Source organism: Staurois parvus, unplaced genomic scaffold, assembly GCF_062004578.1.
Source record: "Staurois parvus isolate SC_StPar_1 unplaced genomic scaffold, SC_StPar_1.0 ptg000439l, whole genome shotgun sequence".
In the NCBI taxonomy this organism is placed as follows: Eukaryota; Metazoa; Chordata; class Amphibia; order Anura; family Ranidae; genus Staurois; species Staurois parvus.
Window position 1 is genome coordinate 3,560,788 of NW_028318235.1, and position 23,163 is coordinate 3,583,950.

General features: G+C 39.4%; 1 protein-coding gene across 16 annotated transcripts in view; it reads right to left on the reverse strand.

The window, feature by feature from the left end:
- The window catches only part of ADGRL3 (adhesion G protein-coupled receptor L3), a 1,097,183-nt gene that overhangs the window by 850,327 nt on the left and 223,693 nt on the right, over nt 1–23,163 (reverse strand). For all 16 annotated transcript variants that reach the window (XM_089687883.1, XM_089687880.1, XM_089687882.1 and 13 more), the window contains exons 3-4: nt 21,352–21,565; nt 4,838–4,947 (exon numbers count right to left, since the gene is read on the reverse strand). In XM_089687883.1, the coding sequence (XP_089544009.1) occupies nt 4,838–4,947; nt 21,352–21,565 (324 nt within the window). The remainder of the gene's footprint in view (nt 1–4,837; nt 4,948–21,351; nt 21,566–23,163) is intronic.

Sequence of the window (23,163 nt, forward strand, 5' to 3'; positions counted from 1 at the left end):
ATGACAAATCTGGACAGTTATGTAAGAAATGCACAAAGCACAACAAGATTCAAGTCAGAATATACATGGCTCTTGTGTTTAGGCAATATTTTCTTATGCTCACTTTCCTTTGTCACAGTTTCAACTACGAGCTAACCCCCCCCCTCCCCAATGCTCCCCTCATTTCCCATTACATAGGCAGGTGATATTTAGTAGTTTAAAGAAGATAGTATTGATATTATGCACTGACGAAAATAAATTCCTTTGATCTGTATCTCAAATAACTAGTGTAAATACATTCGAACAATTATATTGATACAATGTATTTAATTTGATGATGTCTATAAATGCCATTTGCAGGTATGAGCATACAAAAGAAAAACGTTTAGCAGCAGTCTAGAGCAAAGCTGCCAAAAAAAGACGGTATATTATGAATCCTATGCGGAGTAAATTATCACCATCAATATTAAATGCATATTATAAACTTTATTTAGATCATGAAGATCATGGGAATGTTAGGCATTATTTTCTTTTTGTATATGAGCACACAAAAGCAGGAGAGGGACCTAGCTATTAAAATGCCCGCTGGATTGCTTAGATATTAGCAGCAATATTTATGCTGCAGGAAAAGAGTACCAGGGTGTAGGAATATAAATTAAAGTACTCCACATGTAAACCCTCACCTTGTAAAACAACCCATTCAGTTTAAAATAGAAAGATAGAACATTTAATTATACATATAAAAACATTATAAATACATTTCCCCCTTTTTAGAAGTGATCACATACCCTCTAATCAGCTGCATGAAAAGCTAGGGTAGAAGAAACAGCAACATACTGATCTTCCCAGTGAAAGGATGTGCAGGGAGGTGGTGTCAGCACAAGTCTGATCATTGGATCGTTCCAGCACAGCCAGGAAACTAACCACACTGTGTTCTCCTACTTAGTATGGTCAGTTATTAACAGGAAAGCAGAGAGACTTGAAGGATCACCAGGGATTTCATAAAAAGGTAGCAATACAAAGAGAATAGGATACATTTTCATACAAGTACTTGTTCAGTAGGCATATATCAGAAATATGAAGTGTTGGGTTTACATATTCTGTAAGTTTTTTTTTAGGGTGTACCTCATAAGCCTAAAGTCTTCTGACACACCAAACTTTTTCTCACTTCCCCAGAAACAAAAGGTGGCATCAGCAATCCTGAAATTACAGTTGTGACCAAAATTATTCAACCCCCAATGCTGTAAAGGGGTTTAGGGACTATAGTGTACATTTGGAATTGTATTCAGAATCAAATCCTACAAGGACGTTGTAACTACCCAAATGCAACTAAAATGACATCAATTGTTTATGTAATACAGTAGTAAATGGTTCTTATGTGGTTTCTTCATTGCCACAATTATTCAACCCCTTAAAGACTACCACTCTGAAGAACAGAGGTTCATACAGGTGCTTTCCATCAGGTATTGAAAACACCTGTGGATGTCACCGAGCAGCAATCAAGCATAATAAGCACCAATTAGGCAGCTTTAAAATGACTGTGATACTCAGCTCCTTCTAGACATTTACTGGTGTGGTTACAAACATGGTGAAGGCAAGAGAATGGTCCAGGAAGACAAGAGAAGAGGTGATTTCTCTTCACAGGAAGGGCAATGGCTATAAGAAGATTGCAAAGATGTTAAACATACCAAGAGACACCTTAGGAAGCATCATTCGCAAATTCAAGGCAAAGGGCACTGTTGAAACGCTACCTGGTCGTGGCAGAAAGAAGATGCTGACTTCGACTGCTGTGCGCTACCTGAAGCGTAGAGTGGAGAGAAGTCCCCGTGTGACTGCTGAGGAACTGAGAAAAGATTTGTCAGATGTGGGTACAGAAGTTTCAGCCCAGACAATAAGACGCACACTGCGTAATGAAGGCCTCCGTGCCAGAACTCCCAGGCGTACCCCCTTGCTGTCTCCAAAGAATAAGAAGAGTCGACTGCAGTATGCCAAAAGCCATGTGGACAAACCACAAAAGTTGTGGGATAGTGTTCTGTGGACTGATGAAACAAAATTAGAACTGTTTGGGCCCATGGATCAACGCTATGTTTGGAGGAGGAAGAACAAGGCCTATGATGAAAAGAACACCTTGCCTACTGTGAAGCATGGTGGAGGGTCAATCATGCTTTGGGGCTGTTTTGCTTCTGCAGGTACAGGGAAGCTTCAGCGTGTGCAAGGTACCATGAATTCTCTTCAGTACCAGGAGATATTGGATGGAAACGTGATGCAGTCCGTCACACACCTGAGGCTTGGGAGACGTTGGACCTTTCAACAGGACAATGATCCCAAGCATACCTCCAAGTCCACTAGAGCATGGTTGCAGAGGAAAGGCTGGAACATTTTGGAGTGGCCATCGCAGTCACCAGACTTAAATCCGATTGAGAACCTCTGGTGGGACTTAAAGAAAGCAGTTGCAGTGCGCAAGCCTAAGAATGTGACTGAACTGGAGGCCTTTGCCCATGAAGAATGGGCGAAGATACCCGTAGATCGCTGCAAGACACTTGTGTCAAGCTATGCTTCACGTTTAAAAGCTGTTATAACTGTAAAAGGATGCTGTACTAAGTACTAAGATTGAATGTCACTTGGGGGTTGAATAAAACTGATAATGCTGTGAGCACAGAAAAGACATTTGTGGTTATTTCATTATAACTGTTATGTTATATTTGTCTGACCTACAAGTGCCTCTTTAATGTAAATGTAAGCAAGATGACTGAATGATCAAAAGCAATGTCAAACTGGCCAAAACACTCAATTTCAGTGGGGGTTGAATAATTTTGGTCACAACTGTACATCATCCAAAGTAACCAACATAGTTAACTAACTACTGATATGGAATATCTGGGGATAATAGAAAATTATTGAGGACTTCTTTTATTAGTCTGTACAGGATTCAGGCTGGTCAGAAATATGCTCTTCAAAAATTTTAAATTTTGGAGTTGACATCAGAACAGGAATAGGGGGAAGTCTTCCAATGGGTACACTTGTTCTGTTGACCCTCATGACACCTAGAGATTCCCTTTCTTTGGAAGGATTTCCTCTCACTTTCTGTTTTGGCTATAGGACAGGAAGCAAAGGGAAATCTCTTCAATGGGACACAGATGGCAAAAAAAAAACAAAAAACTGACAGGGGTTTCTCTATCCAAAAAGAAAATAAAAAAGGTTTGCCTTTAATTCGCTGGTTTTTAAATAGATTTTTTTCACATCTCTACTTCATTGGTTACTCCTCTTACTAAACCATCCCAAGAATAAGAGGTTCACCACATGCCGGATTTCAAGTTTTCCTGTGGGGAACTCCATCAACTAATAGACTGGAAGGGCTTTGTTTCTGAAGAAAGGTATTGGGTCATAGCCTTTGAGGTTTCCCTTTAAAAAATTGATCACAAGAGAGTGAGGAGGCCCTATAGAAGGGGGGTAATGGCATAAATGTGTTCCCTGCTCCAGTGTTAGGTCTTTCCCTCTATGTACGTCCACCAGATTCCTGCTTCCTTTGGTGTCCCTGCTAATCACGGAAGGGGCACCATCTTAAAAGGAAAGCATGAAGGTTGTTTGGGGTTCAAGCAACACATGCACACATTAGCAACTGGACCTCCCTGCATTTCTAGTGAGCTCTCCTATGAACCAGCGTCTCCTTGCTTTGCCTCTGTGGCCCCAACATTCTCCAGCGCCATTTACTGTATCTCTCTTCCTCTACTCCAGTCTGCATCCAACCTTGTGATTTCTGTGCACTTCAACCTGTTCCAATGATACTTGTGTTCCCCAATCTGCATCCTGCTGCAGTGACTGTGCACTGACACCAGCAACCAGTCTCTGTTCATCACATGTATACCTGTGTATCCAATCAACTACCTATTCTTCTACACCAGTGTGATTCCCTGTGTGTTCCACCCAGCCTCTCATTGTTCGCACTTGTGCACTCCTAGCGTGTGTTCCTCATCTGTGCTTTTGTATTGTTCCTGTGCACATTTCTTTCAGTGTGGACTGTGTACCCTACATACTTGTGATCCCAGAGCCTCAGCACTGCATAGATTCTTCTCTGTATAGTCGCTTTCAGTTCCCAGTTGATACCTGCTCAGGTGAGTCAGATGGCCACAATCTGGGTGTAGATTACAGCCAAACCCATCTCCACCTTCAGGGGCTCTGGTGAAGACAAGGCAGCTCCTTAGATTATGTGCATTGGCCCCTCACTGTTGATGTATGGGCAGGACACTAGGTTTGCCCTCTGGTGCCAATGGGTACCCTGCTTCGCTAACACTATACACAGTACACTTTGACTCCTCCATGGCCACAGCCACTGCCTAGCCCCTGCTGCAAAACTAATTTCTGGTTAGCTAATCTTCCCCTAGTGGGAATGGACCACAGATTGCAAGCAAATCACTCCATTAAGTTCATGATTCAATCCCAGTAAAACCTATTAGCAGCTGAAGAGATTGGAATGTGTTATTTTGTGAAGAATATTATACTGATTAATTGAAGGCTTGGAAAAATCAACCTTAGGTAAGGTTTCTGAATAAAGAGGAGACCCAACCTGAGACTGAGAATATACACAAGCCTTACAAACAGTGACAAGCTATGTTTGAATAGAAAGAGGGCTGTGCATCTAAACCACCATAAACCCTTCATTTACAGAAAAAAAAAAGTTTTGACATGGTACTTTTTTGGGTTTTCAAACACTTCTCTGCAAGTAGCATAATAAAATTTTGTTTAGAAATACAATACATAATTGTGGGAAATGTGTACAAGGTAAGAAAAATACATACATTTAAATCACAATTATAGGCTAAATCATTACTAGTAGGTAAAAATTAAAAACTATACATACTGTAAGGAACACATTCATATTGGACTTCTAGATATTTGTAAGTCCCAGGGCATGGGTCAGGAAACACATCTGGTCCAGCTACGACTGCACACTGCGTCCGATTATTGCATCTAAAATATAAAATATTATTCATCACATTGTATAGTGTACCGTATTTGCCCTATTTAAGCTGAAACAAACAAATGTAAAACTTTCCACATACATAAGTTTTGTTTTACATAATACAAACCATTTTACAATGGGACTTTTTTAGGGCTTATTCACACCAGATACTTTCAGGTACATTTTTTTTAAACGCATCCTGAATGCAAACACAGTAAAATCAGTGTTTTCCAGTCACCTTAGTTCACACCACTGCGTTCAGTTCTAGTGGAGTTTTTTTTTTGCATCAGAATGTATGTAAAAACATTGGAACTCGCATAACTGCGAGGGGGAGAAAAAAAAAGAATAACATTTAATTTGGCTCCCCTGATGATCCATATTCCCCAGTCTACTTCCTGGTTTAGTAGGAAACTGCGCAGTAGTGTGCAGAAGCACAAGGATGAAGCAGGATCTGAACTCAAAGGAAAAGTTAGCTTAGTTCTTTGAAAATAAAAACAATTTAAGCTGAAAAACATGCAATGGAACATATCACAAGTGCATTAAAAACACATCTAAATGCTCATGTGGAAACGCATACTGGGCTCAGGGATTGTGGAGTGAACTAGCCCTTAATGAGAAAACACTCTAGTAGAATAAGCCTAGATGTTCCATGTTGTATGCATGCAGTTTAAAAAGAATATAAATAACTGAAAAAAAAAAACATTTAAAACCCACACTCATGTTTAATATAAGTATATTATTATTTACAATAGACACATCCCAACAAACATGTATCACTTTCACAACTGGATAACTCTCTGTCCATTTGATGTTAGCATGCCTTACATTTTTGCTGTATACATTAAAATGTAACTGAATATCCTCTACTGTTATATGTTGTGTAGAGTATTTACTATATTTATAAAGTTTTTTTTGTTCTTTTATGTTGGAAGATACTGTCATTACCATTTTTCCAGCTTTACCTCAGCTCCAAAGCCAGCTTTGTATACAATACCTACCAGCAATGAACCCCTGAGCATCTCTACTGGCCCTCTCAACTTTAGCAGAGTTCAGCTGGAAACTTTTTTACTGATATTTCTTGCATCCGTCTACTGCACCGCAGAGCCATGAAGCCTCTCCTGGGTCACCTACAGCAGCTTGCTGCTAACTACCTACTGGATTGCCCTTTCCAGCTTTACTTTCAAAAGGTACCTAAATCCTGCATTGGATGTTACCCTCCCTCACTACAGCTCCCCACAGAGAATCCAGACCAGGGAGAGATCTTTAAGCCCTCCAGAGGCCTATTAAAGCAGCTCTGGCAGACTATGGATCTTTACACACCTCCAGAAGCTGAAACCTGGGTGAGTCTATACCAGGGGTAGGCAACCTGCGGCTCTCTAGCTGTTGTGGAACTACATTTCCCATGAGGCATTGCAAAGATTACAAAACTGACAGTTACAGCTATGACTTGCAGAGGCATGATGGAACTTGTAGTCCTGCGGCTCTCAGGTTGCCTACCCCTGGTCTATACCATGCTGACCTCTGCTCAGACTTCCTGTTGCACATAAATGAACAATAGCATCCTGGGCGTATTCTACTTCTAGACAAGTAATTTACATATAGAAAACATTGTCTGATAAGCATGAGTGTGGTCAACATTGTCAACAGTCTTCACGGGCCTGAGATTGAGCTCTGCAGTCACTTTTGTAGCATCTATAACATAAATAAAAGTGCAGCGCTAAGTAATAAATCTGAAAATTGTAAGTCCAGTTCATATAAACGTGCCAGGTGACAAATGGAAATCCACAATGGTGATCCGTGAGGAAGTAGCAGAAATGCGCACTCACCAGAAGGAGGATATATATAAGCAGTATATATCAAAAGCTCATGGATCCTCGGTCAAGAAGAAACAGGTCTGGTTACTGTGGATTGGCCTTTCCTTTCCTCAAGGGTGCAGAGCAAAATTCTTCCTCCTCTTAGGTGGATGCTTGAATTCCTAATAAGGACTCTGCAAAGAGGTACTCCTCCTTGCTGTTCTTTCACATGTGTGTTTCTCTGTGCTCACCTATGTAGGTGAAACACACATGTGAAAGAACAGCAAAGAGGAGTACCTCTTTGCAGAGTCCTTATTAGGAATTCAAGCATCCAGTGGACAATTTTCAGATTTATTACTTAGCGCTGCACTTTTATTTATATTATTCTGTATAAGTATTTATTGGTTACTTAGAGTGCTTAGCTGCTTTCTAGGATGAGCGCTCACTTTTTTCATTTTCTATACTTTTGTAGCATCTGTTTTCTTATTCCGCGTCACAATCAAACATAATGTCCTTTTGTCTCTTTTGGTTAGTTGACCATTTTGATCGCGCTTATGCTTATTAAGTGACATTTTCCCAGAAACTGTATATGCCGTCATAACCTTTGATACCTCGTGACACGACAAATAAATTGTCAACTTCAGTCACAGAGGCACCAGCTAAGCAGGCGCCAACAATTCACCCTTTTTGAAGCTCAGTAAGCTCTGACGTGACTCCGTAATACTAGCAGCACACTCAGTGAATGACGAAAGTCACACCTGAAAATCATGTAGTGTTTCCATTTTTTTTGTCTAACCCCTGTGTGTGTGTGTATATATATATATATATATATATATATTTGTGTGTATCAAAAAGGTGCAAGTGAAAATACAGCTGCCGCAAACACCAATTGTGTTCCCACAATAAACGATAAAATTATATGCACGTATAGTGCTGCACTGTTGATAACTAATATACAAGATTACCAATACGCAATCAATATATCAATACTAACCAGAGTCTCCTCCATCTTCATGGTGGGAGTACCAAGGCCTCCTGCCCACTGAAGGCTCTGTTGGTGCACTGTTTTAATGGCAAATACTTGAATTATCTTTTAGCCTTTTAAAAACCCCACAGCAGCAATTTTTTTCCTGCACAGACTATCCTTAAAATTGCAGTTCAGTGGCAAACACACTGTTTACATACACAGGCATATATTTAAGACCTGAGTTAAAATATTGGTATGAATTTAGTACATTTTTGAAGGAATCTTTACATTTTACAGAACGAAGGTGAAAATGTACGTTATACCTTTCGAATAAGTGCTGTTTAACTCCAGAGGATTTACCCCCCTTCCTGACTAGGCCATTTTTTGCATTATGGCACCGAGTTACTTTAACTGAACATTGCGCGGTTATGAAATGCTGCACCAAAATGAAATTTACGTCCTCTTTTTTCCCTCACGAATTGAGCTTTCTTTTGGTGGTATTTGATCATCTGTGCGCTTTTTATTTTTAGCGATATAGAAAAAAAGACCGCCAATTTTGAGAAATATTTTTTACTTTTTGCTATTAAACATGTCCAGAAAAAAATTTTTACAAAATCAAATATGGTCATAAATTTAGGTCAAACTGTATTCTGCTAAATGTCTTTGCTAAAAAAAAATCCCAATATGTGTAAACTGATTGGTTTACGTGAAAGTTTAGGCGTTTACAAATGTCGGCATAGATACTGGAATTTTTTTTTAAATTGTTGCTAGTAATGGCAGCGATCAGCGGCTTATAACGGGACTGTGGGACTGCGGAAGACATTCTGACACTGGGGGGAACCGACTTGGTGTCACTGACACCAATAAAGTGATCAGTGCTGAAAAAAAACCCACTGACACTGTACTAACGGCACTGGGCAGGAAGGGGTTAACATGAGGGGCGATCAAAGGGTTAACTGTGTTTTACATAGGGGGCTGTGTCAGTGTGCTTCACTGTAAGCACACTGCTTTGGATGGCTGTGCTGCGCACAGCCATCCAAAGCAGTGTGCCCAAGCTGAGGGAGGAGAACTGTTAGTAAACCAGTTCTCAACCCGTGCCGATCGACGTCAATCACCGGGCGCCAGCAAGTAATGAAGTGGATCTGCCTAGAACCCCCTACTATCTCTTTATTCATAGCTACTGTCCTAAATTATCCACTTTTTTCGCATCAAATGGGTGGAGGCCTCCTTGCATAAGGAATTACAGGTCCAACATTTCTTCATTATTTGGGAATCTTTCATTCAAACCTTACTCGTAGATACGCAACAATCTATATTGCAATGCTTTCAATATACTGAATGGTATCTAAGCCAATGATCCTCCAATTGACATTCCACACCCCTCTTAAATTAAATTGGATTTAATAATCAAAAAATTGAGGCTTATCCCTCTTTCCTTTGCTTGCTACCTACTAATCCAACCACAATCTATTAAATGTGTCTTAAATTACACCATTAGACCCAGCACTGTTACATCTCTCCCAGCCTATACTAGCATATTATATATTATCTTTCTTGATTTGACTTTTTGGTCAAATGTTGAAGCCATTGTTCTTGTTAATGGCATTCTCACAATAAATTAAAAAAAAAAAACTCTAGAGCTGTGGCTCCCAGATTTAAATTTCATAATAGCTCAGCCAGGCCAAATTATTTTTAAAGGTTTCTCTTTGGTCAGAATGTATCAGAGATCATTATTGAATTGAAGTCTGACATGCGGTGATTGTTCTTCCATAAGATGTGGCATGTGTCCAGGTAACCATTGATACCTTTAGATTGTAAGCTCACGAGCAGGGCCCTCATATTCCTTCTCTACTGAAATGTATTGTAATTGTACTGTCTCCCTTATATTGTAAAGCTCTGCACAAACTGTTGGTGCTATATAAATCCTATATAATAATAATACCTGCTGAACCAGTCTGTGACTGTGAAAATGTATCACTGTGGGTTTGTTACCCTAAAAGTAGGACTGTAGAATATCATGGGATGCATTTAGACAGAATTGTATAGAAAAGTCCTGTAGTTTTAGTAATGTAGTTCTGAGAACATGAAGTGCTAAGGTTTCCACTGATGGTGTAAAAAGTGATGGTGCAAGTTTGCAGCCCTTACGTGTTATAGGAGCTAGGTAATTGTAAATATACTACAGCAGGGGTAGGCAACCCCTGGCACGCAAAAGCATCAAGAATGACACCTAAGGAGAATCCTGGTAGACCCACCACCCAAACAATAAAGCTGACCAGTGGCTGCATACAGAAGCAGCGTGGCTGGTGCCCAGCCACCTCTATTCCCGCTGGTGTTGGTTTCTGCGTTGCTCTCCACACTGAAACTATGTTGAGTCGGATTCCCCAGGCTGCTTGTTCTCACTTTAAAAGGTTAATTATATTCAGTATTTTTCCTCCTCTGTGATAGAGCACTCTTTTAGCCTAAGCCGGCTCATGGCATGGCTTTTGCTACTGGGGTACCTGCCCTCCCTTTGAACATTTCTCTCTCTCAGCAACCATGTTCCTGGCTCAGTTTGGAGGGGATATAGCCAGAGAGGTTTATCTTCAAATGGCTATTAACCCCTTCCACGGCAATCTTTTTATGAGTAACTCAATGCAAAAAAAGATTTAATGTGGAGGGAGAAGGGTTTTAAAGGCTTTTCTGACATAACAGCTATTGGGAACTACTAATTTAGGCTTCAATCACATTTAGCCATGGTTCTAATGGCAGCTGACAGAATGTGCAGGAATTGGGGTGATCTGAGGTGTGAAGGTGCAGAAATGATGGCTGATTTAGGGTCTGAAGGTGCAGAGATTAGGTTTGATCTGAGAGAATGTTATTAGGGGGACCACCATCACCTCACACTTAATATCCAACTGTATATTTCACAGAAGTCATCGGCTTACACATGCATTTCAACCTTACCATACTTGCCACACAGCACATGTGTTCTGCACATGTGTTTTGGAAAATGGTAAATTATTTACCATCCTTGAAAGCTCAATGTTTTCTTACTATTATTCAAATAGTTTACAGCATTTACTGTATAACATTTCCTTTTCATGATTGAGTGTGTAAAGTTGACTTTTTTTATATAACTTGCACACACTATTTCTTTAAAAACGCTATGCTCAAAAGGTTGTCTACCCCTGTACTACAGACTTGAGCACATTTTCCCAACATTATATGTTTATACTGCTAATGTAGTATAACCCTGTGCACCTCTTTGGAAGACCAGCGTTTATCGGATGTGCCCCTCCCAACTCTCACGCAGCAGCTAGGCAACCACCCACACCCACAGACACTCAGATCCCTCTTTCTGGCACTGAGAACTGTGCAGGCCTATGGTAGATATACAGTCAGGTCCATAAATATTGGGACATCGACACAATTCTAATATTTTTGACTATATACACCACCACAACGGATTTGAAATGAAATAAACAAGATGTGCTTTAACTGCAGACTGTCAGCTTTAATTTGAGGGTATTTACATCTAAATCAGGTGAACGGTGTAGGAATTACAACAGTTTGCATATGTGCCTCCCACTTGTTAAGGGACCAAAAGTAATGGGACAATTGGCTTCCCGGCTGTTCCATGGCTAGGTGTGTGTTATTCCCTCATTATCCCAATTACAATGAGCAGATAAAAGGTCCAGAGTTCATTTCAAGTGTGCTATTTGCATTTGGAATCTGTTGCTGTCAACTCTCAAGATGAGATCCAAAGAGCTGTCACTATCAGTGAAGCAAGCCATCATTAGGCTGAAAAAACAAAATAAACCCATCAGAGAGATAGCAAAAACATTAGGCGTGGCCAAAACAACTGTTTGGAACATTCTTAAAAAGAAGGAACGCACCGGTGAGCTCAGCAACACTAAAAGACCCGGAAGACCATGGAAAACAACTGTGGTGGATGACCGAAGAATTCTTTCCCTGGTGAAGAAAACACCCTTCACAACAGTTGGCCAGATCAAAAATACTATCCAGGAGGTAGGTGTATGCGTGTCAAAGTCAACAATCAAGAGAAGACTTCACCAGAGTGAATACAGAGGGTTCACCACAAGATGTAAACCATTGGTGAGTCTCAAGAACAGGAAGGCCAGATTAGAGTTTGCCAAAGAACATCTAAAAAAGCCTTCACAGTTCTGGAACAACATCCTATGGACAGATGAGACCAAGATCAACTTGTACCAGAGTGATCGGAAGAGAAGAGTATGGAGAAGGAAAGGAACTGCTCATGATCCTAAGCATACCACCTCATCAGTGAAGCATGGTGGTGGTAGTGTCATGGCGTGGGCATGTATGGCTGCCAATGGAACTGGTTCTCTTGTATTTATTGATGATGTGACTGCTGACAAATGCAGCAGGATGAATTCTGAAGTGTTTTGGGCAATATTATCTGCTCATATTCAGCCAAATGCTTCAGAACTCATTGGATGCCGCTTCACAGTGCAGATAGACAATGACCCAAAGCATACTGCAAAAGCAACCAAAGAGTTTTTTAAGGGAAAGAAGTGGAATGTTCTGCAATGGCCAAGTCAATCACCTAACCTGAATCCGATTGAGCATGCATTTCACTTGCTGAAGACAAAACTGAAGGGAAAATGCCCCAAGAACAAGCAGGAACTGAAGACAGTTGCAGTAGATGCCTGGCAGAGCATCACCAGGGATGAAACCCAGCGTCTGATGATGTCTATGCATTCCAGACTTCAGGCTGTAATTGACTGCAAAGGATTTGCAACCAAGTATTAAAAAGTGAAAGTTTGATTTATGATTATTATTCTGTCCCATTACTTTTGGTCCCTTAACAAGTGGGAGGCACATATGCAAACTGTTGTAATTCCTACACCGTTCACCTGATATGGATGTAAATGCCCACAAATTGAAGCTGACAGTCTGCAGTTAAAGCACATCTTGTTCGTTCATTTCAAATCTATTGTGGTGGTGTATAGAGCCAAAAATGTTAGAATTGTGTCGATGTCCCAATATTTATGGACCTGACTGTATCTTCCACATACTGACATATTTGCATGCACTCAAAATGGCCTACTCGCTCCTTGACACAGAACACAAGCAGCCACACAATGCAATCCCACCCAGATTAGCAGCAATTACAATACAACAATCTTTCTAAGAAAACAAAAAAAAAAAAAAAAAAAAAGGCTGTGGTGTAGCGCATTTCTGACCATCTCCTGAGAACAAACAAGGTTATTCTTTTCCATTGGCACACTTGACTTGCAATCAACAGACCGAAAAGTGATGTTACTACACATTTGGAGGATGATCATTTTATAAGGAGTCTTGGCTATACCTCAAAATCACTGCAGAGTATTGTTCCTGCTATCTGGAAGTGTCTATACTATAGAGTGCTGCTTCATGATCTACTTATTCATCGCTCCCAGAGCAAACGCGCTTGTGCTGATTTATAATCTAATCAGCATTGAGCTCTGGTGAGTTTATTCCATTCATTTGGTGGTGGATAAAGCACGGTGGAATTACATGTTTAAAGAAGAAAATTTTCTGTTTTGGGGTGTTGGACATTTCTTCTATACACTTATATGCACGAAATTTATGGATTATTTTCACTGAAAAGTTTTTTGTATTTATAATGTTGGGACTTTTATACACATATTTGTGATATTAATTTTGATATATCTTAGCGCATTCCAATTGCTGATTTTTTAACAATCTTTCTAAGCATTGTGAAGTCTTTGTTTATTACACAGAAGTCTTTTATTTATTCATTTCTATATATAATATTTCTAGGTGAGTAGTGCATATACACTATATTGCCAAAAGCACCTGAACTTTTATGAAACTCAGTCCGTAGGGTTCAATATTGAGTTCACCCACCCTTTGCACTCTAACACCTTCAACTCTTTTGGGAATGCTGTCCACAAAGTTTAGAAGTGTGTCTATGGTAATGTTTGACCATTCTTCCAGAAGCGCATTTGTGAGGTCAGGCACTGATGTCGGATGAGAAGGCCTGGCTCGCAGGCTCTGCTCTAATTCATCTTAAAGGTGTTCTATCGGGTTGAGGTCAGGACTCTTTGCAGACCAGTCAAGTTCCTCCACCCCAAACTCGCTCATCCATGTCTTTATGGCTCTTGCTTTGTGCACTGTGCACAGTCATGTTGGAACGGGAAGGGGCCATCCCCAAACTGTTCCCACAAAGCTGGGAGCATGAAATTGTGCACAATGTCTTGGTATGCTGACGCCTTAAGACTGCCCTTCACTGGAACTTAGGGGCCAAGCCCAACCCTTGAAAAACAATCCCACACAATAAACCCACCCCCCACCAAACTTTACCCTTGGCACAATGCAGTCAGGCAAGTACTGTTCTCCTGGCAACAGCCAAACCCAGACATGTCCATCGGATTGCCAGACAGAGAAGCGTGATTCATCACTCCAGAGAACACGTCTCCACTGCTCTAGTTTCCAGTAGCGGTATGCTTTACACCACTGCATCCAATGCTTTGCATTGCACTTGGTGATGTAAGGCTTGGATGCAGCTACTCATCCATGGAAACCCCTTCCATGAAGCTCTCTATGCTTAGTCTGAAGGCCATACAAACTTTGGAGGTCTTTAGTTATCGACTAACTGTGCGCCTCAGCATGAGTTGACCCCGAGCTGTCATTTTGGCCTACCAATTTGTGGCTGAGTTGTTGTTGTTCCCAGTTGCTTCCACTTTGTTATAATACCACTAACAATTGACACTGGAATATATAGTAGCAAGGAAATTTTACGGATGGACTTATTGTATAGATGGCAACCTATCACGGTACTGCACTTGAATTCACTTGAATTCACTGAGCTCCTGAGAGCAATCCATTCTTTCACAAATGTTTGTAGAGGTGCCTAGGTGCTACCGGTAGATTTTATACACCTGTGGCCATGGAGGTGATTGGAACACATGAATCCAATGATTTGGAGGGGTGTCCCAATACTTTTGGCAATATAATGCATGTACACAAAATATGTACAAAAATAATAATTACAGAAGTCAAGAAAGAAAATAATGTACAGATATATTAGCTTTTTGATATGAAATTTAAAAAAAAAGAAAACCAACAAAAAAAAGTTACAGTTTGGGCAACATCATTTTATCTTGCTGAAGGCAGCATGACAGAAATTCAGTAACCACTGTAAATGACGCCAGGGATGGGTCCTGAATGGTAGATATATGTCACCATTGTTTGGGTTGTGGTTCTTTTAAGGTACAGTAGATGGCAAGAGAAGCAGCTTTGATTACTCAGGATTATCACATCTGCAGGAAAGTTGTGAAAAGGGCAGGTAGTGTTGATGAGGTGTTGTGTGGAGCAGGAGCATGTGAGAGGGCTGAGGGCTGTTTATCTGCTAAGACACTGCTGGACTTTTGTGACCTTTTCTGGACCTCTGGACCAGGCAGAAATTTTAAGCCCTGTTTTGGAACAAGTTTATGCTGGTGGTAAAGTGAAAGTTTGTACCACAGTTTGTGGCCTGTTGTTTGTTGCTGAGAATAAATCTGATTTGATTGCCTTTTGGAAAAATAAAGAAGTTTGTTCTTTGAAAATACATGACTGTTTAGAGATCCAGAACCCCAATATTACTCCACCTTGTTTTCAAATAAGCTTCAGAAGACTTACACTGTTCATGTTAAGATTTAATGGATGCTTATGTACATCTCTGTTGAGCATCTGATCACTTCCATGCCATAGCCATAATTTAATTACTATTTCAGCTTCAGTTTATATTCATATTCCCTAATATAATTTAATTTGTCAATGATCAAAACAGTCTAGTCTGTGAAGCATGTATATAATGCTCTTTGAACCATCTTGCAAGTCTATATGGTCTATTTATCAAAGTTGTAATAGGCAATTGGCTACCCAAAGTTATTTGGTGAATAGTCATGCTGTATATCAAGCTAATTTAGTGTAAATTTGCCCCAAGATTCACCCTGTGAAAAAACACATTTCAGGATGTTTGGCCACATCTGTTCTTCAATGGACAGTATTTACTGTAATATTTACTACTGTGTGAGAATAGGGTGAATATCATAGATCGGATGGTTGAAATGGATTTTCAGCTACTCTCTTCTCTAGGACAAGATTGAGATCCCTGTAGAAAGGCAGGGTTACTTATCACTGACACCATAGGTGAGTTAAGTGTAAGTATTTCCTATTAGTGGATGATTGCTGAAAGAAGTCGGAAGTGGGCCAGGCAGCCAGGGGAGACCCAGGTGAGAGATAGGGGAAATCGACTGATCAAGGGTATTCCAGCTTTTGGTCTTGGTATGTTTGCACCAATCCAGAATTCTGGCTAAATTAATTGCTTGGTAGCTAATTGGATCTGGAAAGCCCATGCCTCCACAAAGTTTCGGGTAACTAAAAGTTTCCACCTTAATTCTAAGGGGAAACTATCCACACAGAGAAATTTGGAGAATTTCCATCTAATTGAACGTAAAAAGGACAGAGGAATAAAAATCAGCAATAAGTGAAGAAAACAGGGCAACGCATTCATTTTTAGAATGCTGTTCCAAACCAGGTGAGAGTTAGGATTTCTAACATCAGCACATCATCCTGATTACAGCAAGTCCTTGACTACCATGGACTGGGTCCATATAACCATTTAGTCAGTCTAGGTGGCTCTTTAAGGACAGAATATACCATTTTGAATCTGCATACAGCTCATAGTTCATTCTATCAACATTACCATATTCATCTCTACAAACAATAACTTTGGATCTTAAGAGAAATTAAACATATTCCCTCTGATCTTTTGAAAATAAGTAACGCTTCCAGACTGTTTGGAGCCTCCATAAGCAATGACTTCTCCCTCCCTACTGATTTTGTGGTTGCCAGGTCCGGAGGATTCTTTTAATGGCTTGTTAGGCAATTAAGTACTATTATCCACAGCCTCAACTCTTCAGGGTCCTGTCAAAGACTCATTAGCAGTGAGGTGTTAATTTAGGTCTGCAATTCCAATGACATGATGTTATATTTTTCCACATACCACTAGACACTGAATTATGGCCATATATGTAATTATACCATACCACTTTTCTATATCTAATATTACAATGCACAACATAATCCAACCTAAGTGTCAAGGTCAGGCTCAGAGACCAGTAGCTATAGCAGTAGAGAAACTCCTACCAACCAGCTAGATAAGTGCAGTAGCAGGTCGTTCTGACAGATGACACAGGATCACTCACGGTGCGGAGTCTAAGCACTAACTAATGTTCACCAGAGCTCCCTAATGGTGGAGATGGGTTTAGCTGCATGTTGGTACCAAGTCACTGTCCTCAGGATGGCCCCACTATGAGGTGAGTCGTGTAGCAGATATAGCAAGTAGGGATCAAGCAGAAACGTAGTCAGTAAACAAACCAAAGGTCTTCAACTGAAGATATTTCATCATACTCCTCTCATCCCTGCTTGGCTGCATAAAATGGCCTACATCCTAAGTGTTTCAGAAGTTGTGGTCCATACTGCTGACTTTATGCACTGTTTTTGGTATTGTCAAGTGGTTCAAATATTTTGGGCAGCCATTGGCTCCTTCATTTCTTTGGCTTTGGTTCTTCCAAATATACTGTAATTTGTGGCAAAAAAACTATTTTAGTATCCTGAAAAGGGAAGACCCTCCCTATGCTAAACTCTTGGCTTAAGCTAGTTAATGACACTCTTGCTTTGTAGAGACTCACTTTTGAACTCAGAAAAAAGATGAAGCTTTCTAAAAAAAACCTGGGGCAAGTAGATTTCTAGCTTGGTCACAATAACCTCTCTAGATTCAGGATAGTAAAACTGCAGTATTTGTTTCTACATAGTGGACTACTGTGACCCTTTGTGCAGTGGTACCCACAGTACTTGTAGACTCTACTGTTGGTTCAAGTGATCCAATGAGATATGCGAGACAATGAAGGTTTGTTTTTTGTTTATTGTGGTCTTGTTTTCTGTGTCTTTGTTGTAAAAAAAAAAAAACTTTTAAAATTCCATAAAACATCTTTAAAAAAAAATCACAAGCCAAACGTTGGTAACAAGTGGTTTCAGTTTGGGAATAAGCAGAAGAGTAGTCGAGGAACAAACCTAAGGTCGGCAATAAGTGATAGCGGAAATACGGATGGCAGCAGGAGTGATGAGAGTGCGATATTGGCTGGAGAGAGAGAACAATAATCTTGCAAAAAGAAAGTGCAAAGGTATGGCAAAAGTAGGAAGTTCATTGGAGGAGCAAAGGGTTTAAATCAACATGGTTCAAGGGATTGTCCAGGGAGCTGTCCAGTATCCCAGCTGGCTCAGCAATAAGACCTCACCAGACACAGCAGAGGTCACACATTCAGACTGGAGTACTGACACTATGTATATTTTAAATACTTTTCCAATGTTGTCACTTTTTTTGGTATAAACACTACATTGTCTTTAGGAGTTTAGGAAATTTGTAAAAATAGTAAATGGCTTATGGTCTATATTTACCAATTGTGTTGAATATTAATTTTTAAGAGTCAGATGGTCCTTTATTGGGTAAAACCTCTAAATATGCCTGTTCAGGGGAGGTAGGTTTACCTTGCAAATATGTACAAAGTATAGGGAGTTAAAACAAGAAATGTTTGTGAAAAATGGCTATATAGCCATTAGAGTGAACTATCTAAGGGATCTGAGACTTTTATACATTATGTGGAAACTTAGTTGCTGCTAACTGCTGAAGTTTCAAAGCTCACTGACTAACAATTGTTATGTAATCCTATTTGTTTTTCGTATACAGTATGTTTAGATTTAATGGATGCTTATGTATATCTTTTGTTGAGCATCTGATCACCTCCATGCCATAGCCATAATTTAATTACTATTTCAGCTTCAGTTTATATTCATATGCCCTAATATAATTTAATTTGTCAATGATAAAAAAGCGTCTTGTCTGTAAAGCATGTATACAATGCTCTTTGAACCATCTTGTAAGTCTATATGGTCTATTTATCAAAGGTGTGATAGGCAATTGGCACCCTTGAGAATAGGGTGAATATTAACTTCCCTGTACATTCCCCTAAAATCCCTCTACAAGTTTTTAACTGAACCTTCACCTGGGTCAGCTGTCTAAACATTGCATTTAATACTAAAAATGCAATTCTTGTCTATGGAAAGTGCTAAACGTGTATTTATAATTCCCTTCTGACCCCACTTTCTACTCCCACCCCCACTTCAGATTTCTCTTCTCTCAACATACATAGCATTCAACTCCCCACTTCTGCCTTTGTTATCCTCCATTGATCCTCAATCTTATATCTATAATGTAGAATTATCTAAACTGCACCTTGCACCCAACCTGATCATGTTAGTATCTCCTTTAGCTGTAATTGTATTACTCAACATGTTTTATAAGCTGCAGTCTTATTATAATATCTCTATGAAAAACTGTTGTATTCTTGGTGAAAGCCAATAAACAGAGTGAATAAGAAAAGGAGCTGTGAGCGTGGACTAATATCAAACATGGGCAGTGAAGGTCACGATGGGAATCCCAGTGCATGCAATTGAACTTTACTTCGATAAATAGCTGTAAAGTATTCACTTGGTGAATTTCCTACTGAATCCTTCATAAACAGACCTATGACTGTTACTAGATGTAGTCTGGTACACTAAGGGTTATGTAATGAGTTGAAAGAGGAATAATGTAGAGCCAATCCTGGAGCCACATTGCTCTCTTGCTGCTTGAGTTGTTCAAGTCAGTGAAATTATAGGGCAATACAGGTGTATTTTTTTTAACCCAGTGAATTATTCTGTACCTCCCTCTCTGTGCCACAGAAATCACCAGTGAAATCAAACTTAAATGAATAGTTACCACTTGAAAATAAATTTAAAGTAAAAAAAAAAAACTGGTTCCTTTTAAATAACAAAAGTGAACAGCGGCACTATCCTATGCGTCATAAAATATCAAAAACAATCAACACTTAACAAACAACTAATTGTGACCAATTAATAACATATAAACATCAAAGTAGAAAAATAAAATAGCCAATAAAAAAAGATCCATCCTGTGCTGTAATAGTGCAAAGATTAAAGTCCCATCAATGTCCAAACTTTTGTTATATTTATTTCATTCCGTCAGCGGGACCCTCAGCTCAATGTAAACCAGCATTCATAGAGGAAAAGATCAATAACTCCAATAGTGTCATACCATTAAATCACCATTTATTAGCTGATAAAAATTCACTTACAAAGAACACATCTTTAAAAGCCTTATAAACTAAACTATGTAGTAATCGGGTAAGCCAGAGACAAGCCGACTATGTCAGCATCTCACCACGCTTCTCGCCTGCCACATCTCGACACGTTTTGACATTCCGACTTGAATCCCTGCACAAGTCGGAATGAAAAAATGTGTTAGGATGTGGCTGTAAGTCAACCGGAAATGATGTAGCACGCTGCACCATAAGTGACATTGCCTCTGGCTTACCCGATTACTACAGCATTTGGTCTATAAAGTTTTTAAAGATTTGTTGTTTGTAAGTGAATTTTTATCAGCTAATAAATGGTGATTTAATGGTATGACACTATTGGAGATTTGATCTTTTCCACTATGAATACTGGTTTACATTGAGTTGATCTGGAGGGTCCTACTGACGGAATGTAATAAATATAACAACATGCTTTTAACATGCCGATCATGAGAATGTGAGGCATGTGAATTTGGTGAGTGAGTGTCCTAAAGGGATTTGGTGGAGCAGAGCACTTGGTGTGGAGCAATTTAATTGGAGAAGATTTGAAGTCGCTAATGTTTAATGAAAAGTTTGGACACTGATGGGACTTTAATCTCTGCACTATTACAGCACGGGGTGGATCTTTTTTATGGACTATTTAATTTTTCACTTTTTTATATATATTACCGTATTTTTTGCTCCATAAGACGCACTTTTTTCCCCAAAAAAGGGGAGGGGGAAATGTCAGTGTGCCTTATGGACCGAAAAATACGGTAAATAGTCACAATTATTCATTATTTATTAAGTGTTTGATTGTTTTTGACATTTTTTGACAGACAGGATAGCACCGCTGTTCACTTTTGATATTTAGAAGGAACCAGTTTATTCAATACAGGTGCATGTATAAATAAAATAAGCATCCTCATAGGGGCTCATATCCTCTCCAAAAGAGGCAAAGCAACAGGATTGACAGGAAACCTGTACTGAGAGAAATAAGAAGGCTGTCACTGCTGAGCTGCTTCTGAAAATGCTAGTTTCCTAGCTGTCTCTTGGCTTAAATACTTTAAGACACTGATGTGGAACAAACATACAGGTCAGGAGAGTAAAAGTGAAGTCACATCTTCTAATCTGCATACTTCTAATCTTACTTCCATTGTATTGTATTACCATAACCGGAAATAATATTCTCAGCAATAGCAAACGCCATACTTCCCGTCACTACACATTTCCATTAACCTGATGATTTCAAACCCAACCAATAATTATTTTTCTTACTGGGGGTAGAAATACCTAATGTCATGTGATCCAGTCAAAACTCCAGCTAGTCTAGAGGGAAGGCCTTATGTGAGATAAACATTCATTTAACACCCTAACGTATATACTGTATTTGACTTTTAATAATGTAATAATGCAACAAGATTCTGCACATAAAAATATATGTATTTGTAATAGATATTAAACAATTACCTCTGGGACATAATCTTATAGGCATCTGGAAGATAACAGCGAATATTCTCCATCTGAGCAGGGTCTGAGTCACAAATTTTATCATCTGTTCTCCCATAATTGGCACTTTCAATCATGATAACATCAGTTCCTGGACAACGAAGTTCTATTGGGTAGCTTTCACATGATAGTTCCCTTCTAACAACTGCCATAGGAATTGGAGCACGACTAAAAGCTGTAGGGAGATAAAACATGTTTATTTTAGTGACTTTCCATAATTTCATTCCATAATTTTAAATGGCATATATATAAAAAGTAGCAAAGTATAATGTAGGCACATGATGACTAAGTCGGAAGTGAGGAAACGTGTCAGGCTGTGCGGCGACCGGATGTGACGTCAGAGCTGGACCTGGAAGGGACGTGGGAGCGCCGTGAGAGCACAATACCTACATCTGATTTCAAGCCACAAAATTATGATAAGCTTTTTTAATTCATACACTTTGTGAGTGGCTTTTTAATCTTATTGGATAAAGCTTCGAACATTGATACTGTACCATTGGAGAATATCTTTTGTCTTTTCATGGCAATGATACCTGTTGGAGAGGAGTTAGGAGGTTTACGAAGTATATACATCGACACTATAAGTGGAGGTCCAACAAGCGATACATGCCAACCATGAGAATGGGAGGCATGTTGGTCTGGTGAGTGCACACCCAGAAGGGAATATTTGTCTCACGAGCATGTGGTGATATTGGCTTGGGATGTAAAATAACAAGAAGATTGAAGCATTTAAAGTGATATTCACATAATTTCATGGACTTATGTTAATTCACAGAATTTGATGGACTTATGTTAAGAAGGACTTTTTTTTTTACTTTCACTTAATGAATTTGATTTACTGTTCACAGCGCAGCTGGGGAAGATATCTTTTTATTTAAGGTGGCAACAGTGAATTATGTTCATTCATCACTGTTAATTATTGTAAGAGGGTGGTAATATTTTACTTATTTATTAATTGGTTTGAATTTGAGCACGCATCTAGCGCGGTGGTTTAAATATTGATTGTTTTCAAGTATAATGTAGGCATGCCTGTCTTTTGATAGCAATTTTCCTTATCATTTTTCCTGCAATGGATGTAGAAGGTGCATGGAGTGCAATGTGAATAATGATTTTTAAGGATAAAATCCTTTTGGTAGGGTGCTAAATGTGTTGTGAATATAAGTGTCGGGGTGATAATTTTTCAATAAAAATCCATTGTAAATCTTTGATAAGACCAGTAATTTGCAAAGTGAATGTGAAAAGAGATCCAACATGGTGACTTGTACCATTTGTTGTATTATAAGTACAAGATTTACTGAGACATATTTCCCACTGAAGAATATTGGAAATCCAAGTATGATATAATGGGGACTTGGTCTGGGAAATGCATGAGTGGTACATGTCTTGTCAAGCAGAACGTCTTAAGCTGAGTACACACACACAGGATTGTTTTTTTTTTGTTCAATCAGTGCATTTAATAAAAAAAAAAAACCCTGACAGATCCCTTGCATCTGCATCTTCTCTGCCTTTCAGGCTAGGTTCACACTCATGTGTGCGTTACATCGCAGCGCATTCCTGTGCAAATCACATGCAAATTGTGTGTGGTGCAATTTGAACCATACATTATGTATGGCTCAAATCACACCGCATCCACACCAAAAAGGTGCAGGACCCTTTTTTGGGTCCACACTAGAATGGAATTGCATGGGTATTCACACCTATGCGATCCGATTCTGCACATCACACCGCGTTTTGCGGACCGATTTCGGAGTGTTGTTACCTTAATATACACAC